A 21,048-nucleotide genomic window follows, 5' to 3' on the forward strand; every position below is an offset into this window, starting at 1 on the left:
GTTGAAAATCGCAATTTCTTTCTTTCTTTATTTCTTCAAAGCAGTGAAGAAAGAGAGTTTCCATCCATGGTGGTCCTTCCCCCCCTTTCGGGGCAATGGGACGGTACATCCGCGGCGCGCGGGAGTATCTCGCATGTCCCGGTCCGGGCGCCCGCCCACTCCCTCATTCTCTTTCTACTACGTATCTAACATACCTGAGGTAACTTGGAATTATGGGGCCTGGAACCCTGTATGTGTATGTTGTTGGTTCCTTGCAACCTCAGGTACCATCCCTCTTGGGTTTTCGTTTGATCATTCATGCATGCATGCACGCATGCAATCAACCCCGAGGCGAGGGAGAGAAACGAGGGGAACCTGGGTAACAAACGGTGGGGTGGGTGGTCCACGCGATATGCCTGATGCCTTGATCCCGTTCAATCCTTTCCAAGTCAAGTCTCAGGCTGCATATCTGAGCTGCATCTATTGCTGATAGCCCTTGCGGACGGGTTGGACCGTACCGTTCGAAACATGCCCCAGGTATGGTGGGAGGCATGCAAGGGATCCTGGGTATTGGGGCCCATGGGTAGTATAGGTAGCCAACCCCTCATTGATCAGAAGGGCCGAGGGTTAAACCAGGGATATAGTAGGAAATCGACAGGTGACTCGTGCGTACGGTGTGTGAGGGCTGGTCATTTTAGTATTATAATTTATTGGTTGTTTCCCCGTGATTGTGCTTGTATTTTGTTTTCTTCGTTCTTCCATCTGCTAGTCTGTCATGACAATTAGCTCTGAGAGATGCAGGCTCCCGCTGATGACGAGTCATATTAGAGACACGATCGTGAAGAATTGAGATGGTGCAGATGTTTGCTTGTTTGGGAGCCAGGTTGGAGGGAGTTCCCAGTCGTGCTGCCCCAATCAAATGATGCCAGTTTGGCCGCAGGGATGTGTGTTGGATAGAGCCCTGACCACAACAAGGCAGCCGCTGCATGCACGCGGGCACTACTGCGAAGCATACATATTCTGCCTTTCTGTTCGGCAGAGGCCCGGGGCGCACCTTGTTGTATGTAAGTAGTATATTATACTACCTTCGTAAGTACCTTGTATCGTCATACAACGACCATACAGTAGCGTCTTATCAGCAATTTCTCATTTCTTTTTTCTTCCAGCAGGCAAACGAAAGCCTGAAGAGGATGCAGCCAAGCTGTGCAGCAAGGGTAGCTAGTGGCTGTTCCTCGCATGTGCGATGCAGCAAAGGCGGGCAGGTATGTATCATTGAGAATTGACAACAACTTTAGTTAGCTGCAAAGTACCTACTTACCTTCTAGGCTGGTTGCAGCTGATGACCAGCTTTGGCGTGTTCCCTTCCCCACCCCTCCTTTGTCTGTGAAAACGTCCTTTTTTTTCTTCTGGAGTTTCACCCACTATCCCCCTCCCCGCCGGTCATCGGGTCATGGTTTGTATGTAAGGAGTGCCCAGGTACCAGCAAACAAGGCCCCGACAATCCCATAACTATTTTTGAGGATGCATTGAGGATGAGATGAGTGGGCTGGTTCGAGACACTGTCTGCTTGGTAAGAAAGCCACGATGCATTGCTCCGAGGCCCCGATTTGTGGTACACTAAGTGGCAAGCAACCATGGTTCGATATTGCCCGCCGGGCCCCCCCCCTTCGTACCGGAGCTCTGGGAATTGAGAAGAAATACCAAATCGGAGGTAAAACCACCTTCCTAATAAGTTCCCATCGAATAATTGGTAAACGGAGAAAAGGAAGTGAATGTGTTGAGAGCTGTTGGTTTTTTTTTTTTTTTTTTTTTTTTTTCCCAAACAGAGCGAACCAACTTCGTTGAGAGAAGAAAAAAGTACTCCGGGACAAAGGACGGGACATTAAGGCTGGATTTCCACACTTCCTTTCCATTCCTTCCCTAGAAAAATGTTTTACTTATTTTTTTTTTTAGTCTCCTGATCGTTGCCTGTGCAATGTGCGATGCCGTTCCCTCCTGTAAATCAAGCAAATCAAAGCAGTGTGACCAGGACGAAGTTGTTTGTGGGCCGCTGTGTTGTCGAGTATGTATGCAGCAGCAAGGTCGGCAGTAGTACTGCCGATGATTATTCATATTCTGCAACCATATTGAAGAAGAACTAGTGATGTGCAGTATTTAGTAGGGTTCCGACAGAGCTTTTGCCATCCACGGGCCGTCAGCCCCTCTTTCTTTAAAAGTTCGGGGCTTCGGGCTTTACCCGGGTGGAGCCAGGATGTCCCTTCCCCGAACTCAGCCTGGATCATTGAACTTATTTGAGTGGAATAATGCTGGAAGTGCAAGATAAGTAGCTCGACGTAGTGAGCCAATATGCATGTAGCAGCATTATTCAAGCAATGTTTATCATAATACCAGGTCTCTTATGGCACCTGCTCCAGCATTACTAGTACTGATTGTTGCCCGTGGAGATTCTAGTAAGCACTATTTCTTACTGAAACCTTAGTAAGGATGATTCTGTCCTTGCTGGCAAATATTCGACGTGGCGTGTGGCCTTGTTCTGAGCCAGTTTGAACTGGCGCCTTGGAGATGCATTGGCTAATAGAAACGATGCCTAGCACCTCCGATATTTTCGAGTAGTGCGCTGCTTCGCATGTGTTGTGGCCGACTCTAGACTGCTTGGTGCTAGTACTGGGTATACTCTGGTATTTTTTCGGTATGTTTGAAACGGGCGGAGTACTGCCAGCTGTATGTATGGAGTACTTACCTAGTGTACCTAGTACGTAGTAGTAGTGACTACTGCAGTCAGTTCCTATCTTGGTACCAGTCCAAAAGCACAAAGACCCGGCACAAATGCTGTAACTGGGATAGTTTCAACGCCCATTCAGCCATGGCGAAATGGTCATGTGAATTACAATTCGCAACGGTGTTTCAATGCCCGCCCAAAGGGGAACAAACACTATTAACGTGTATATTATCGAAAAAAAAAATAGGAGCATGACACCACAAATAAGAAAGAAATAATAAGAAAGGAAACCTTCGCAAAGGGAAAGAAGCAGAAAAGAAAAAACAATAGAGGGAGATGAGAAAATTGAGAATAAAAAAAAAGCCAGTGAAAAGAAAAATAGGACACCGTAATAAGTAGAAAACGCGACTAAGCCCCCAAACTGGAGACGGAAGGACTTGAAGCGGTCGGTGGAGTTCCGTCACGGCGCCTTTACCCGTCCCGGCGTACCCTCCCTCCGTCATCAGTCGTCACTTGCGCCTTCTGGCAAACTTACGCCCCTCTTCAGGCTCTAGACGCAACAGGAGTGGCTGTTTGTGCGGTCGCCGGGGCCTGCCAAACGCCCAACCCGAGGGCCTTACTGCGATTCAGCTGATCCCCATGGAACCGTGAATACTTTAGCTGCGTCTTAGGTGAGTCCCCGTCCATGTCTATGGGTCGCTGGCGCGTTGGACAGGGTCCACCTGGTCTGCGGACCGTTCTTCTACGCTATTCCTTTCCATGACCGCTACTCCATCCTTCCACATGTGTTTTTTATTTTATTTTTTTCTCCCTCTTCTCTCACACCTCTTCTTTTTCTTTTCCCCTGCCTTTTTGTTAATTTTACACCCACCACATCCTCTCGTCGAGTCAGCAATACTACACACCACAACACACTGAAATTTCTCAGCTGTTTATTTTGCTGAAGATGCTCCACACATTCCATCTTGATCGTTCTATCCTAGTAAATATTGGGGACAACAGAAGAAACAGTATCACCCATAGTATCATTTTTCCCCCTCTTCTCAAAATGGTGGATCGACCAATTACCCTACCCAAACTGTCTGGTACTATTCATTTGCCCGACGACGGAGCCTGGGTTCCATGGTGATTCTAGCACCCACGACAAATTAATTGCCCGCGTGGTGATTTTCTCCAGCAGAACCAATGATAGTATCCATCATGGAGACAGGTTGAGGACACCATGATACTAGATCGCCTCCGCTTTCTTGTCTTGATTAATACGTACCAGAGTCGCGCGTAGCTAGAACGGGTATGAAATGTAGTAGGCCCGCCATGATTCCTCGCTCCTCATACCCGCATCGTATCCAGGGACCCAGTCGACCCAAATAACCACCTGTTGCATTCTTTGGAAGTCCCCATCGCGAATCTTCCCGCCTTTCCGCTTCCGCCAGCCGTGGGACCTCGTACCCTGCGTCTCGTGTCGTTTTTGACGCGCTTGATCCAACCGTTTTCCTTTTCGCCTCCCGGACGGACCGGCGGACTCGGCGACCCAGAAAGAGTCCATTTTGGTCTCTTCCCGTCGCACTGGGAAATTCTTTTTGGTGATCGGGATAGAGCCGTTCCAGTTAGTCAATCAGTCTATTTGTTTTCAAGAAGCACAAGTGGGAATTAGTCCAGAAGAAAAGCGCCTCAACTGAGTCATTGCTAAAGGTTGTTCGTGAAATTACAAAGTGAAAAACAGAGATAACCAGACAATGTGTATTATAAAGACTAGGTCTGCTAGAATGGTCCAAAAAAACATTGCCTTTTCCGACTTCGTCCTTTCACTAGATACTTACTATTACCTGGAATTTAGTAAACTGTATGGGGGCATCTGTTATCAATCCCATCATGTGTATACATCGACCAGTCTCTTCACTTTGGCAGTTGTCCATACTACTTATGTTAGGTCTTAGCTTTTATAGTACTCAAGTCTCTTCGATCTTCTTGGTCTCTTCCGAATCGCATAGATAGTAAAGTATCATACAGTATCCCCGTATTTCCTGGACTACCTGGGAAAGGTTCAACCTGTGCCATATGCATCTGTTCCCAATATCGAAGATATGGCTTCCCTGTCATCGCATTGCTTTTTATTTCCTGCAGAAATCATGTTTGCCTAAGCATCCTAGGCATCAAGATCTACGTGGGCTCATTAATTCCCTTTCTTTCCTTTTTCTGTCTTTACATTAGGCAATAATTGAGGAAAGAGAAGGATACGAAGGGGTAAAAGGGCAGACAGGTGTGTTCACGCCCTCCCACAGATAGTCAGTTTGCATCTTCAAAAGCCAGCATTTTCACTACAGCCATGGGTCTACAGGCCCGTCCCTGTTCTCCTCGCAGCTTCGGTTTCTTTGGTGTCTGATCATTACTGACAGTTGCATTACGCTACTGTCAGGCATTGGAGACGCTATTGCGTCTTTCTTTGCTGACAACCACTACCGTTCTTATAACAGACTAGTATCACCTTCTCGGTCCAAAGAATGAGGCCTTCATAAGCTCTGTATTCCCCTTCCTCTGGGCTGAGGTATCTATCTACCATATGCTCTGTCTTCCGATTTGTTCAGGTCTTAGTTTCCCGATTTTGCTACCAGGTCTTCCATTGCGCCTCAAGATACTCTGGCTGCGTTTGAAGTGTCTTCTAAATCAATTCGCGAGTTTCCACCTTTATATCTATTGCAACTTACCAACCCAGCCTGTTCATTTTGGCTGGTTTTACGGGCCATCATCATTGGAGCCCCTCAGTGCTCAACGCTCACGTCATAACTGAAATCCCCGAGGCTCTCGTTTTGTTCCCTTTTCTATTTTCTTTTTTCGAAAAATCCGAAAAAGAAAAAGTAATCAAAAAGGAAAAAAAGAAAAAAGAAAAAAAGAATTTCTCTCTTCTCCATTTTTTATTATTTCTCAATTTTATTTTATTTTATTTTTCTGGTCCTTATTTTATTTTTTACGCCTTCGCTTTTCCTCTTTGTCCCTTTTTTTCCCTTCTATATTTTCCCTTACCTTCCCACCCCCTCCTTACCATCCTTCCCTGACCCTTGCTAAATTTGACCACCTCGACCTTTTAATCGTCTTCCTTCCCTCCACCGCCTCCCTCTTGCCCCCTGGTCTTTTTTTTCCTTCCCTCCCTCACCTATCCGCGCTCATCTCATTCCTCGGCTTCTTCCATCTGCGGATTAGAACCTCGTTTTGGTTTTCTTTCCCTCTTTTTTATTTCGCCTCCTCAACTCAACTCACTCACTCCCTTTCCTGCTTTTTACTCTTCCCCCTCCATCTGGCTCTTCTGCCTCCCCCATTCTGGCTTAAGCGTGACCACGAGGCTATGCTAGTTTCGAAAATCACCCGACGGGAGCTGGAATTGTACTTGAATTGGTCGACTTTCTGACCGGCTTTGACTCCGCATCGACACTACCTGGTCGCCTTACACCGACACCTTTCGCCTCCGTACATACTTTACGTACTTACATACTGCTTACATACATACGACCGTCCATTCCTTGAGCCATACATACGAGCATACATACAGTCAGACAGTCAGACAGCATCATACATACATACGCTTTGCCCGTGCGGCCCGCGCTCTCCAAGGAACCTTACCATTTCCACCATCCCTGCCTACCTTTTCGCCTGAACGACCCGCGGGACCGTGACTTTCACCTCACATCATCCTGCATCTGTGTTTTCTGGCTTCCCTCCGTCGCCTGTTCCCGTGTTTTTCTTTTTTTTTTCCCACTCTTTCCTTTTTCCTTTTCCTTTTATAAATCAGCTTCTCTGGCACGCTCGCTTTACCAATGTCCGGCAATCCCAACGACCACAACGACCCGAACCGGCAGGGCCCGTACCGCAATCCCAACGATTTTAACGATCCTAATCGGCCGGGACAGTATCCGCCTCCACCGCAATGGAACACTAGTCAACCTGAGCAGCCTGGTGATGGTCAACAACCTCCTCACTATCCGCCAACCTCTCAATATCCTGTACGTTGCCCTCTGCTTTCATTACACACCTTGTCGCATATATGCACCATATCATTTGTCCTTAATTATCCCTCATATGCCCTCGATCTCCGCTGGCCTGCGATGCGGCTCCTACTCGAGTGTGTTAACGGTGCATTGGCTAATCTTGATGCTCTCTCCAACCCATTAGTATCCTCCGGCCTCGTACCCTCCTCCAGCTTCATACCCCCCAGCTTCCTATCCGCCACCAGATCACCAATACCCGTCTGCGCCTGGACAGTATCCGCCTCCGCCGAACATGGCAGCTATTCCCCCTCCGCAGTCGCAGGACCCCTACCGCATGGCACCCCCTCCCGGCTCCTACCGTCCCCCAGACATGTACAGCGCACCTCCTCCGCCTCAAGTAGTCTATCAAGCTGCTGCTCCTCGTCAGCGGACTGCCATCGCGTGTCGCTACTGCCGGAGACGGAAGGTACGTTTTGACAAATGGCTCCCTTGGGAGACCCGTTTTGTACTCGGTTCACAACTGACCCTTTGTCTTTTGGAACCAATAGATCCGTTGCTCGGGATTCGAAAGCTCTCAGGATGGACGCTGCAGCAACTGCATCCGCTTCAACCAGGAGTGCATGTTCACCCCAGTTTCATCCCAGGCGCAAGCCTTTGTCCCTGCCCATGCCGCCTACCCCCACCTACGGAATGCCCAGAACCAAGGCCGCGGACCGCCTCCCGGAGGAGTGATGCTTTATGGTGCCCATGGCCAGCCCCTCCCACCACAGCAGCAACCGGAGAGTACACTTCCATCGGTGTACCCCCCTCAATACGCAAACGCTCCTCCTCTCCCCAATGGAGCTCAGGATCATGTGAGTAGCACGAGCTTTTTATTGCGATCCAATCGTTTCTCTGGATACTAATACCATTAATAGAGGCCTGTTGGTCGTCGAGGATCAGGCTCGGGATTTGAATACCCTGATCCCACCAACCTCGCTCCGGTGACACCCGCTACATCTGCATCTGGCTATCAGACGTATAGTGCGACGAGCCCATACTATCCGCCGCCGCCTCAACATGAGCGACGTACCTCTCCGCAATCGAATTATCCCTATGATGGTCGCCATTCCTCGTCTCCTCACAGCTCCCCGTATCCTCCTGTGAACCCCAATCAGACTCCTCCCCCCACTTCCACCCCGGGGGGTTCATCTCGCGGCGGACTGAATGTGCGAGACATGTTGAATCCTGGAGAAGGTCAGAATCAGGGCCAAGGCCGCTCTAGCACCGATAGTGACATGCTCAATGCATTGAACCGTCGGGGCCTAGGCCAATAGTTCTTTGTGACTATGCCGATATGACATCCAGCCAACGGGTTGGCTATGATGGGGATTAGGGTGGTTTGACGGATATGAGTTCGAAAGATTATGGAGATGCAGCAGAAGGAGGCACGTTCAAGTTCGTCGATGGCTGACGCGCAAAGCTTGTGTGCTGGTCACACGTCCATGTGATATTCGTGGTAATATCTCATCCCATGCTGCTCTTTTTGCAGCCATTGCCGCACGTTCATTGGGGTACGAAAGAGCAAGAGGAAGCGAAGACAACGAATTCATGTGGAATGCCTGGACGGAGATCACAATTTTTCTAAATCACGCCGACTGTTGAAGCGCAACACAATGCCTTGAGTGAATAGAGGTCCAAGGAAATCAGGGTATAAAAACAATGAAAAAAGGAGAGGAGGCAAAAATGGAAGTTTTTCAGCTACGAGGTCATGGAAACGAGACGCAAGAGAGTTACGAGCTGCACGATTCAAGTGCGAAGGTGTCTGTCTTGTTGACTATTTTATACGGTCATCTGCGCATGTGGATGTCGATGTTGCAGCGCTCATTTGGCAGCTACAGTGCCTTGACAGTCATCATATCGCACTCTGTTCTTTTCATCATCTACAACATTTCCCTTTCCGAAGACACTGTCACTGGCTATAAACTACTTAGGGCGACCTACTAATAACGTTTTTCTTGTTGGTCTTTCCGTTCGTTATCTCTACCGGGCCCAGTTCGAAGCTCTCAAAATCGCCAAGCAAAGTGAAATCCACACTCTGCATCCTTCGCTCAGTGACCGCATCTTGGAAACAGGCGGTTATGCTGGGATCACCTGGATGACGAGCTTTGATCGGAAGCTCCATCTGTCGGCAATGTCTGTCTTTGCGTTAGCCATCACGAAACGAATCATTGGTGCGAATATCTGCTGCATTTCCATTTCTTCCGAACAAGATGTGTGATGAGGCTTTCTTTTTTAAATGCTATTGGCGGTGGCTTTGTCTTTTCCATGTGTTTCACTACTTTCGGGAGGCTATCTGTCCTGCGTTCATGCTCTTGTTTCCGAGTTTTGTTGTCTGCTCTGAAACGGCTTGTTTTGGGACGGTACTTTGCCATCATTCGCGAAAATGGAGGTCATTCTGGTTTCAATTTTTGATGTTCTGCTTTTGTTCGTATTATACTTGGGAGGCTGTCTGATCAACTTTTACAACTTGCAATCACCATGCGTTCTGTTACATGCGAATTACTTTGGTGCCTATCTTGCTTTGTGCATATGTGTTCGTTCCCTTTCCGCGTTACCTACCTCATATAGTCCAGTATCAAACACCTACGTATCCTGTTTATTAGGTATCTTTCCTTCCATATAGGCCGTTGTAAGTAAAACTTGGCTCTTGGCTTTTCAGTTTAGGCAATTGATTATCCATGCTCCTGCATTGTAATTTAACCACCAGTATTGCCTGAAACCAGCATTCCTTGCTATAGTTATTAGTCGATTTCCCAAACCTGGATGACTAACTACTACATAGACGACCGAAAAAGCACAGCGTCCATCATCTGCCCCCACCTCCACCCATAATAGTAGTGTATTTACTACATAACGAGCCCTCTCACATAAACAGTCCTCAAGTATCCTCGAAGCTGGGGAGAACATATTTCAGAAAGAAGCAGGTTAAGCTCTACATACAAGCATTGGGAAAGAAATAATGAGCTAAGTAGTTATAATTAGGGCTAAGAGTGCTAAAACAGCTATGTATACATAGTACTAGCTGCAAGCTAGCTGCCTGGCTGGCATATAATAAAAGAGAAAATGTGTGATTTTGTTTTTTTGAGGAATAAATTGTAGGGCGAGGGAGGGAATTGGGGTGGGTAGGGAATGGACTAGCGAGCGTTGGTGTCAAAAGACTTTAATCCGATTCGTTTTGGCTTTCAAAGTTCATTCAATTAATAGACAGGAGACTCGATAGGACATGGGACAATACGCGCTGGAGTAGAATACAAACTATAAAATGGAAATGGAAATCACAAACGAAAGAAAATGTTTCAGAAAGAGTGACAGAACTGAGGAGGGTTGGTTAGCCAGACAAGGAGAAATTGAAGATCAAGCGAGTGTTTTTGTCCGGTAGATAATTGGTTGGAAATGGAGCCTGACGAGGTCACGATTGGGAAAGAGGGAGGGGGAGGAGGGGGGGAAGACATTGAGAGATTATGAACATGAAGTCCTGAAAAATGGGGTTGATTGAAGGTATATGCAGTAATATTTGAAGGGGGCTGGTAGATGGTGGGTGTAGAAGGCTTGCACAGTCCAGATGGTCATGGTAGTCCAGAAACAGTTTTGGAGAGTAATATGGGGATGGGAATCAAAAGGGTTGGTATTATCTGATCTTCATGGGTTCGGGTAGTCGTCTAGAATTCGAACCATCTCTTTTGCTCGGGCCGGGTCTTCCATGAGCATGTGCTGGCCCTTCATGAGGAGGTAGAGGGTGTCGACAACCTTGTGGAAGGATGACGCTGCTCCCCGCTCTTGCTTGAAGCGGACGAGGCTGAGGTTCTCCTGTCGACCTTGTTCTAGGTATGTGCAGAACTCAGCGGAGAATTGGACCGGTCGAAGATTCAGCACTGTAAATCAGATGGGTTAGTTCGGCTGCTTTCATGATGATCTGATCCGTGTGGTCTGGAGACGTACAGTTGACTTCACCCACGCTTCCGTAGATGACCCGTTTGTCCTTGTCAAGGTAAACCTCCTCCATACCCCATTTCTTCCACTCACGCATTGTCTTATGGATATATTTCCGAGCTTTGGTGGTCGATGTATTCAGTGCTATCACTCGAGTAGCAGGCTTGAGTTGGAATACGCGTGCGAACCAGTTCTGGCTCTTGCCTCCACCGCGCGGAGGAGGTGGAAGAGGTTTGCCGTCATATTCGGTGTCCGTTGTGTTACCAGTCTCGATGTTCTCGTGCAGCAAGACATTGGTTTCTGCAGTGTCAAAGCCTGTACTTGATGAGTTTCCCGTTTTACCTATATGGGTAGACAAAACTAACCGGTACCCTGGTTCTGAGATTCCTTGCTTGCTCGTCTATTGATAAGTCTTCTGAAGAATCCGCCTTTGGGCTTCGTCCGCGAGGGCTTTCCACCCAAGTGGCTATCTCGCTGGGTGTTGGCCTTCGCTTCTCTCGAGTCATCTTGGTGGTGTCTGATCACAGTCGCTGAACTTGGTTGGATTTGCGGGACGTCGCTGGAATCCCTTGTAGTGTGATCCCCTGCCATCTGAGACCTGTTCTGGAACCATGACCATTTCTTATTGTCCGAAGAACGAGTGCCGTTGCGTCTGGGTGATCCTGGCGTTTCTTCAATGGGGTCGAGTTCGTAGGGACCCCGGTCTTGGCCGGGGTTCATGGAAGCGAACTTGCGTGTAGATGCTGCAGCTTGCTCTTTCTCGGCATCCGTTGTGCACACGTCTGGTGTCTCTGGAATATCTTCGGGGATAGAACTGCGGTTCTTTCGAATATTCAGGTCCTTGGCTGGCCCCATCGACTGCAGAGAACTGTGAGGCACCATGCGAACTGTTCTCTTTCCATCGCGGTTGGAGCGGCCAGGATGCTTCTGGGGAGTTGGCAGCACGGCTGTCCCTTGAACTTCTGCTTTGTGACCAGCGTTGCTTTGACGGTCGGGTGCAGTATCCAGGATTTTGGGTGCTTCTGGTGGCTGCGGAGTTTCACTTGACGCCCGGATCGATTGCTCCCTCATCGCACTGGGATAAGGTATAGGATTATCCCGTCTCTCTCGTCGTTTCAATTCATCCTGCTCAATCAGACGATCTAGGTGGGCAATAATCGGCTTCAAGTAGCCCGGGATGTTCCCTGAGTCATCCTTAGTAGAATGCTGGATCAGTTTACGACGAGTTTCAGTAAGCTCCGCAGCCGTGTAGGATCGCGGCGACGATGCGGCTGGAGGTGCTGTGCGTGTGGTTGAATGTCCTTTGGAAGCAAGTTGTTGATGAGATACCTCAGGGCTAGCGATCGACAAGGATGTCGCTGGGGTTTCGGACCCAATGCATGTGCTGGCTGTGCAGTTCGTGGACAATGAGCTGCCGTTGAAGGCCTCCTCGCATATTTGACTAAGTTCATAGGACACCTTCCGCGCATCGTCTTTCCAAATTATATCGCTATTTCGCACCTTTTTCATCTGAGGGCAATTCCTGACTGTAACACCAGCTCCACGCACAACTGTGGGCTGAGCGGGCAACGATGGGCTCTCTTGTGCGTCAGAAAATGGATCATCGTCGTAATCAGAGATAACAGTGCTTTCGCTTGCATCAAGCCTGATATTGCGGGCTTTCGGCCGCGGTGGCCTCGCTTTGGTGGATAGTACTGAGCCTTGCGAGCGGTTCCTTTTGTGGTGGAAGGACACATTGCGTTTGTAGCTGGCAGAACGCGGCGTTGATGCGACATAAAGAGCCCGACGAGACCCAGATAACGAGGTCTTTGAATGGAATGATTTGACTGAATTGACCTTCATGCGCTTATCACGCATAAGCACGAATGGTGAGCTTGGTGGACACTCGGGCACCTGAGGCACCTGGGGCACTTCGACATCCGTGTTCTTTGCAGCTGGCCTCGGTTGGGGAGCCGTTTCTGTGGGCTCTTTTGCGGTCTTATCAACATCGACAATGAGCCCATTACGGTAGACTGTGATCTTCGCACACTTCGCTTCTCTCGGGGGGTATTTGCCTTGTGGAGACCTGAACGGGTCATAGCTTCGCGTCGTCGCACAGGACTTTGGCTCTTCATTATACTTGGTCCTTATTCCTGTTTCTTTCACGGGTGGAAATTGCGACCACTTCGCTGAGCTGCCCTTCGCACGTCGAGTTCGGCGACTCGGTGTACGCGGTGTCACTGATATATGGTGATAGTCGCTGGCGGAGTGCTCGAGAGTCTGTCCTTGATAATTCTCCAACTGTTCGTTTCTAAATTTTACCAAAGCATTGTAAAACAGGCGTTGATGGCTCGGACTAGTTGTTCGATCAATCAGCTTCGGGTTCACTCGCTCGGTATCCTCCATGCAGGCGGCACATGTATCAAATTAGGGACATGACTTGACTTACGTAGGATCTAATATTCTCTTCAGTATTGCTTCTGGAGTAGCATCATGCCATAGTGTCTGCAGGTTCCTCAGAAGGTCGATGTCGACGTCTTCCTTGTTGGTGATGGGTGGGCCACAGTCTTCGGGCATTAGCGGTGGTGCAGGGCCGATATGATAGTCCACTGCCCCTTGGTAGCGCTTCTCATACTTCCTAATAAGAGGGTGTCTCCAGATTTCGCTCATGCTAATTCGATGGTCCGGGTTTTTCTCCAGTATCCGAATGATCAGGTCCGCTGCTTCACGGCTTATATTCGGAGGAATCTTGAACTCTCCTCGCCTCACTAGCTCTAGTGTGCGATGGGTGTCATCTCCGTCGAATGGAAGAAAGCCTGTCAGTAATGCATATAAAATTATGCCGCAGCTCCATATATCTGCCTTGTCACCTAGATATCTCTTCCCTCCGACGATCTCCGGAGCAGCATAATGTGGACTTCCACAAGACGTGTCAAGCCAGCGATGCGATGGCTGAAGAGCGGCCATTCCAAAGTCAGCAAGCTTCACATTGCCCTGCGCATCAAGAAGTATGTTCTCCGGTTTCAGGTCTCGGTGACAAATGTTGAAGCGATGGCAATATCCCAGGCCAGCAATTATCTGACAAAATATCCGTACCGCTTCGTCCTCTCTAAGAGGGGCGTTCTCAGAAACGTACTCGAACAATTCGCCCCCTTCAACGAACTCTAATACTAGATACCTAGATAATGTTAGCCATAACTTCCAGTTGCATCCAAGGTCACCTACAATTCGCCCCGGTTCTCCCACACATCATAAAGATTGATCACATTTGGGTGTTCGATCAGCTTCATGATCACGACCTCACGCTCCAGCCCGGATGGAATCTGCCGAGGCCCTATACCTCCCATACGATTGGCCTTCTTATCCATTCCCGCTATACTCGCACTCTGCGTTATGGCGGCGGATTTCTTTGAGACGATCTTGATCGCAGCCAACTGCCCCGTTACTGAATGCTTTGCCAGTCTCACGCGGCCGCTCACCCCAGTGCCGAGGGTCCTCCCAAGTTGCCATGGTCCCACGTGTGTCTTCCTCTTGCCTTGGTTGGTCATTATTGATGCCGCTGACATTACAGAATTGCGGTTAGTCCCTGGCTGTGAGCCTGGAGCCGGGCTGCTGCAGTTGACATCGGCATTTTTTGCGGACAGAGGACTTGTCACAATGGACATCGGCACTGGCGATGTCATCTGTTGCTGTGGTTGTCTCAGTGGCTCCTCTCGCTCTGTAATCGGGGCAAGGCACTTGTTTACTCTTGCTGAAGCATCCGTCAAGGGAGTCCGCATTGTGTCGGGAGTAAGAAGAGCTGTATCCTCGTCCATTTGCCCCGCTTATCGAAGGAAGAGTCAATCAAAGACGCGTCTGCATATAGAAGATCCCCGTATAGGTCTTGATTGTTCTCTGCCGAGCTATCATATGGTTAGAAATCAAGAGGATATTGACGCGTATACAGCACGATGATATAGACAGGTACATACTGTTGACAAGCTCTTTCTATAGGTTTGCAGTAATCACTTACGCGTAGTCCTAGGTAACGCGCACGTCGTGCAAACAGCGAATACTTGAGGTTGTTGTTTGAATCGCCTATTATCTGCTCCTGCTGTTCTGTTAGTACTCTCCTGCCTATTTGCCCTTTCAGGTCCCCATGTAGTGCTATGAGGAAAAGGCAGTCAACCACAACGTTTGCGGATCAAACCAACTCCAAACTGCTATGGCTAGGTGAGAGGGGCATAGGAGTGCAGATGAATCTCCTAGAGTACCGGTAATCTCCTGGAGGCATGCTTTCCTGAGCCATGCTCCGCGGTCAAAGCGAGCAAACATGGTTTTTTTTTTCAGCCGGGTTTGCTACATACCACGGCGAGGAGAGCCTGTGGAATGACCATCGACTGTTTGTTTTGCTCGGAATTCCTTTCCACCCGGGCATTCGGCAATAGTGTGTGTGAAGTACAGTTTGGAATGCGGAAACAACCCGGGCTAATTATGCTTTCTTGCCAGTATTGCTGACTACAAAGAGTTGAAATAATCTATTCATCTACCCATATCATTGAAGCGATTCATCTCAGGCAATGAATAAGGAAGGTGAGTATGATGATATTAATCTTTGCATGCATAACACTTTGATGTCGAAATTGACTTATCTTTGATGGTAGAGTCTAAGAATTTGCCATACCCTTCCTTTCAGTTGAATTCTCCGGATGTGATCGAAACCCCTGGGCTCATCGAAATGCGACGTCATTGCAGATACCGGTGCGATAAAGAAGTGGCTGGGATCTATGGCAAGTCAAAGGGACATGCATTCCCCCCCTTCGTGGCGTGAAGACAGGGGCTTGCACGCCGCTCGTGTCTGTCGAATACTCCAGACAGGCTTACTTTGCCCCTTGTTTACACTAGCTTTAAGTCGCAAAGACAGGGATAACTGTTGCCCTTCGCTCTTGGATTGCGCTTCGGAGATTTTACCTGCGGTCTCTGCTTGTGTAGACGCAGGCCACTCGTCGACTGTCTTCTCAAATAATTATTCAAGTCAATAAGGGCATAACACCTTCTGATATGTTGCTAGGTTTCCTTGTCTGACGGGCATCTGAAGAAGAGGACGGAGAAACCAAACTTGGAATCCTACTGTACACTACTTCTCGCATCCGACATACCATAAGGAGCATCATGAATCGCCATAACTCCAACACTTGGCTTTTTGCTCGCTTCCCCTGGATCTAGGGAGAATTGCTAATGCAGTAGATAACAGCGGCCTCATGATGTGCAGAAAATTAGAAGTAGCCTTTCACCAATGTTCCTCTCCAATTTCAACGTCTTCGACATCTACTCCGTCCACAAACCATCTTCCCTCTCCATTTCCATCGGGGCCGATGAGCACATCGTTGCCGCTCATCATTCTCTTGCACATCTTTCCTGTCTCTCGATCGAAGGTCCAATCTTCAAGGCCATAACACCGCTTCCAACGCAGACCATCGTCAATATCTTGATACTCATACCAAAATTGCACTGCGATGCGGTTGTCGGTGAAGGAGAACAATTCCTTTCGCAGCTTATAATTCTCTTCCCTCTTCCATTTCGCAGTCAAGAACTCAACGATTCCCTCTGTTCCGGAGAAGAATGAAGTCCGATTGCGCCAGATACATGTTGGCGTATAAGCCTGTGCAACTCGCACGGGATCCCTACATGTAAAGCCTGTGAGAATGCGAGCAAGCAGTAGAGCAGAAACAGTGTGTGAGTTTCAGCAGCTGTTAAGAATGTTGTGGGGTATCAGAGAGAAATGAAATCAAATCACTGCAAGGCGTGAAGAATGGGAGACACGAGGTAAAGGCCTCGATTGGACGCAAGGGATGAAAATCTGAGTTCACAGCAGACTCTAACCCCTCATACCAGCGTCGAAAATGACGACAGCGTGCAAGATACAGGATTCTAGATCTCCCAGAGGGATACATGTCGTGGAGGGAGTTCTTACTTGGTGTTCCATAGGTTCTGAGCTGCCTTGACCTTCTTCCGAGCCGATTCTTCGGTGAAAGGGGGCTTGATGTCAGCCATGCTGTAGTGTTTTTATTCTTGATGTAGAAGAGATGAAGAAAACTCAGATCCGTTGGACAGATTTAAGATTATGCAGGAAGCGTGAGGTAGTCAGTAGTTAGACCTTATTATTGACTCATTGTACATAAGCCGTTACACGTCACGTGGGGCTAGTGGTTGTTGAGATGTTAGCGCTGCATTAGAGGCTTCCGCTGAGGACGATCACTAACTGTCATATCATCAGTATGTAAATAATATTATATCAAGTGTCTAGTAATATTACTGAATATTGGACTTCATATTTTGAGTCATCAAAATTTGATGTGGCAATCCGCTCATGCTACTTAGTACTAGTGCTCTTCTCACAGGGCGGATATATATATTCAGTGGATCATTGTCAGTTTGTTACTAGTACTACAAATCACTTTTAGGGAAAGTGTGTAAATGATGTTATGGTTTATAGGGATGAACATCATAAATTATAGCCTGCTAATATTACTCCAAGACAACATATATTATCTACCATTGATGGTCAGCTTTGTCGGTTAACCAAGGCCTGTGGAAGACTACTACTCTTCCCCGCACCTGTTGCCTACAGGGATAGCATCCTGCGAGGTACTTACTCATCAGCTTATCAGCTTATCGGCAAATGTCGCAAGGAGCGCATGGCTATTCCAGGTTAGGAAGGCTCGCGGCACAATGCGATCCTTCCAGAGTAGGAAGCTGCCTAGCATGAAGTAATCGTAGGACTAAGCCGTGCAGCTACTGAACCTCACCACAACACTCGGACCTGATATTTGCATCCGTCTTACAAGGGTATGTCATCTCAATATACTCTAGCGGACGGAAACTAGCTACTAGTGCTTTGAGCTGACACGGCCACTATAAATATGCGGTCTTATGCTCATCAAGGACAGGCAAATGCTCTGACCGCCAGAAAGTGAGCAGGATTAGCAAGGTTGCGACCTCCTCTTCAGAGCGCCAATCTATTAAACAAGCGGCCTATCATACCATTGGACCCAAGGCATTCATACAATGTCTCTGGATTCAAAACTGCCTGGCCACCGGCCTGCTATGGCAGTAGTGCCATCTAGGCCACACCCTGTCAAAGGAAAAGCCATTCGAATTCTCCTTTCCCTCGCTCTGGTCGCGTTTGCTATTATTCACATATGTGGCGGACTTAAGAGAAGCAAGAGCGTTGAACAACAGCTGCCAAGTCCAACTCCCGATAAGTCCTTTGAATGGGAAGATGTAGGTAATGTATCAGGTTTGGATGTAATGTTCTAATATACGCTATCAGATTGCCCCCACCGAGCAACTCGTATACCATCCATGCTTTGATCATCACGAATGCGCTCGCTTGTCGCTTCCGATGAACTGGAATCGAACGGATGGCGAAGGGTCAAAGATTGCCTTGGCTGTTATCAAAGTTCCTGCAAAGGTACCTGTCACAGATGCGCGATATGGTGGGGCCATTCTTCTAAACCCAGGTATGCAGAGCCACATTACTGCTTTACAATGTTTCTTCTAATTGTAAAATAGGTGGTCCTGGTGGATCCGGAGTGAGCTTGGTCTTCAGATATGGGAAAGCTATCCAGACCATCGTAGACTCCCCAGAATCGCCAAGTGCAGATTCGGCGAGCGGAAAGTATTTTGATGTTGTCAGCTTTGACCCAAGAGGGATTAATAATACAACACCTAATTTATCCTGCTTTCCTGACTCCGCGACGAGGAAAGCGTGGTTTCTGCAGCTAGAGGCAGAGGGTCTACTTGGAAGTTCTGAAGGAGCCTTCGATACTCGATGGGCCAGGTATGAAGCTTTTGGTATGAGCTGCAATCAACAAGGAGTCACAGCGTCAAAGGATGGTGAATGGATAGGAAGATTTATGAATACGGCCCCTGTGGTGGCGGATATGGTTGAACTCGTAGAGCGCCATGGAGAATGGCGCGAACGAGAAACAGAGCGGCTCCTTTCGGCGGATTCGAACACGCCCGCCGCTGAAGCAAACTCGGACGCGGAGAGAATAAGTCTGCACAATCGCTGGAACAAAGGGGAGGAGAAGCTACTCTACTGGGGCTTTTCCTATGGGACAATCCTGGGTTCCACGTTTGCGGCTATGCAGCCCCATCGCATACACCGTGCTGTGATAGACGGAGTCTGCAACGCTGATGATTATTACGCAGGAAACTGGCTTACCAACTTACAAGATTCGGATGCAGCATTCGATAAGTTTTTCGAGTACTGCCAAACAGCTGGGCCCTCATCATGTCCGTTCGCGCTGGGTGGAGATCCCGACGACCTCAAATCTCGTTATGAGCAACTTTTGACCAATCTTATATCGGGCCCTATTGCCGTACCTCCCTCAGGAAACAGGGGACCAGAGATTATAACCTATAGTGACGTGAAGTCGTTGGTTGTGCAGGCTCTCTATACTCCTTTGAAGTCGTTCAATCTGGTGGCTCGGCTGTTGACTGAACTCGAGCAAGGCAACGGTTCTTCCTTCGCTGACATCAAGTACGAAGCCAAACAATGGCCAGCACCCCCTCCGTGCGATTCCTCCAAGCAATACAAAGCACCTGGTGAGAGCGATCAGGAGGCCGGGAGGACTATCCTATGCACAGACGGTCCAGGCCTCGACGGAACCGCCAAGGAGGAGTTCCGGAGCTACTGGAATCGGCTCCAGGGACAAAGTAAGGCGGTTGGAGATTTCTGGGCTGAGATTCGCATGTCCTGTGTCAGAATAGAGACGCGACCTGAATGGCGCTACGATGGTAGGTCTTAACAACACCATATTATACCCGCGATATAAGCTGACAGTTATGTGCTATCCAAGGGCCCTTTACAGGCAACACATCGCACCCATTGATGTTTATCGGGAATACTTATGATCCAGTAACTCCGTTACGGAAGTAAGCTTGCTCATCTGATCCTGACAGTCTTCAAAAGCACAAACTGACGCATCTGCAGTGCTCATACAATGGCGCGTGGATTTCCTGAGTCAATCGTGTTAGAGCAGAACTCCGTTGGAGTAAGTCCTCTTTCCGTCCCTCCCTTTAAATCTATATGCAAGATGACTTACATTCCAATGTCGCAGCATTGCACATTGAGTGGTCCATCCTTGTGTACAGCGAAAGCAATACGCCAATATTTCCAGACTGGAGAGCTACCAGGTCCCGGAACTGTTTGCCAGGTAGAGGAGCTTCCCTTTCATCTTGCCGGATATGAGAGAAGCCAGATCATGTCGCCAGGTGACACGGAACTGATGTCTGCATTGCACTCGCTGAGCGAGGTGCGCCATCTGCTAGGCGCGTGAAGGAGGTGAATTATTGCAAGCGAGCGGTGCAGTTATTACTCTTTTACATCATAGGAACTGGATGGAATGCCTATGATAGCAACTTGCCCTGTATCTCGACCAAGAGCATGAAAAACACAATACGTCAGCAAATTCTATCGAGTTTACCAATTACATCACCTGCGCTCAATCGAAGAAGCATTGCCTAGACTACTTAAATTATTAAGCCGACCTTATCGAAGCATTTGCAGACCAACCCCTGTCCATCGTCAGGGGCAAGACATGCATTTCTTCTAGAACCCGGAGGATGTATAATCGCGGTGGGGAAGATCATCCCAACCATTGCCCCAGACTCGCCTACCTTAGGTAATCCATACAAATGCCGGGGAAAACAAGCGAGGTGTTATTCATCACGGCGTTGGATCGGCTTCTGCGCGGTGTTACCATCATTATCATAGCAGCCAAGCGCGCTCAGCCACCGTAAGTCGAGTTCCGTGATCGGGGGTCGACCTGGCTTTCCTATGGTTGGTTGGCCAATCTTATCAGATGCTCGGATACCAGGACCCGTGCCTACCAAGTACACAGTAAGCAGTCGAATGGGTCCGACACAAGCCGAGGATCACCACATCATACCCTACCTAAGTGGCAAGACGGGATATGGTATTCTTATCCACGGTAATAATGTGCGAATATGTTTCTCCCTGGCTGAACCAAACTCATTGACTGGAAAGAGAGTTTGAGGAGGAAAATCTTCGGAAACTTGTAAATCATAGTGGCGGTCACCAAGCACCAGCACACCAAGGTCCCTGGGGATATGTGCTGGTGGTGGATTGGTTACGTATTGGCTTACTTGGCAAAGGAAGAGCAGGGCGGTGGTGGGTGGAGACCACTGATTGGCCCGATATTGGCTTAGGTGGGGCTGTTTTCTCGTGATTCGGGTTTTTAGGCCAATAGGAGGGAAATCTGGGTGCTGGGAAGGAGGGGCACTGCGTATATGCCTGAGGTGTCAAAGTGGGATGGTTTCCTCAGCACTATCTTTGGAGGCAGAGATAAGCTTGTCGACGGTGATATAACGCCGGAGACAGACAACCGGGGTTGATCTGCAGCATTGGTT

General features: G+C 48.6%; 5 protein-coding genes across 5 annotated transcripts; 2 read left to right on the forward strand and 3 right to left on the reverse strand.

Moving 5' to 3' along the window:
* Positions 1–3,954: 3,954 nt before the first annotated feature.
* On the reverse strand, positions 3,955–4,244 carry BO88DRAFT_451806 (uncharacterized protein; the record flags this gene model as incomplete). Its single annotated transcript, XM_025710657.1, has 2 exons — positions 3,955–3,980; positions 4,034–4,244. The coding sequence occupies 2 exons, from the start codon at positions 4,242–4,244 to the stop codon at positions 3,955–3,957; spliced, it is 237 nt and encodes a 78-aa protein (XP_025564917.1).
* A 2,060-nt stretch (positions 4,245–6,304) lies between these two features.
* Positions 6,305–8,187, forward strand: BO88DRAFT_244965 (uncharacterized protein). The gene is made up of 4 exons (XM_025702164.1): positions 6,305–6,693; positions 6,863–7,144; positions 7,227–7,532; positions 7,596–8,187. The coding sequence occupies exons 1-4, from the start codon at positions 6,508–6,510 to the stop codon at positions 7,992–7,994; spliced, it is 1,173 nt and encodes a 390-aa protein (XP_025564918.1). The 5' UTR covers positions 6,305–6,507; the 3' UTR covers positions 7,995–8,187.
* Positions 8,188–9,862: 1,675 nt separating this feature from the next.
* On the reverse strand, positions 9,863–14,426 carry BO88DRAFT_361795 (serine/threonine-protein kinase). The gene is made up of 5 exons (XM_025703890.1): positions 13,855–14,426; positions 13,079–13,807; positions 11,016–12,985; positions 10,660–10,965; positions 9,863–10,592 (listed from the first exon to the last, which is right to left on the reverse strand). The coding sequence occupies exons 1-5, from the start codon at positions 14,406–14,408 to the stop codon at positions 10,360–10,362; spliced, it is 3,792 nt and encodes a 1,263-aa protein (XP_025564919.1). The 5' UTR covers positions 14,409–14,426; the 3' UTR covers positions 9,863–10,359.
* A 1,202-nt stretch (positions 14,427–15,628) lies between these two features.
* Positions 15,629–16,662, reverse strand: BO88DRAFT_361797 (nuclear transport factor 2 family protein; the record flags this gene model as incomplete). The annotated part of the gene is made up of 2 exons (XM_025703891.1): positions 15,629–16,292; positions 16,583–16,662. The coding sequence occupies 2 exons, from the start codon at positions 16,660–16,662 to the stop codon at positions 15,899–15,901; spliced, it is 474 nt and encodes a 157-aa protein (XP_025564920.1). The 3' UTR covers positions 15,629–15,898.
* Positions 16,663–17,328: 666 nt separating this feature from the next.
* Positions 17,329–20,100, forward strand: BO88DRAFT_384718 (alpha/beta hydrolase). Its single transcript, XM_025704715.1, has 6 exons — positions 17,329–17,892; positions 17,942–18,131; positions 18,184–19,413; positions 19,476–19,551; positions 19,610–19,670; positions 19,737–20,100. The coding sequence occupies exons 1-6, from the start codon at positions 17,677–17,679 to the stop codon at positions 19,953–19,955; spliced, it is 1,992 nt and encodes a 663-aa protein (XP_025564921.1). The 5' UTR covers positions 17,329–17,676; the 3' UTR covers positions 19,956–20,100.
* The last annotated feature ends 948 nt before the right edge of the window (positions 20,101–21,048 follow it).

The sequence above is a fragment of the Aspergillus vadensis genome, assembly GCF_003184925.1.
Source record: "Aspergillus vadensis CBS 113365 unplaced genomic scaffold BO88scaffold_6, whole genome shotgun sequence".
NCBI classification, from domain to species: domain Eukaryota; kingdom Fungi; phylum Ascomycota; class Eurotiomycetes; order Eurotiales; family Aspergillaceae; genus Aspergillus; species Aspergillus vadensis.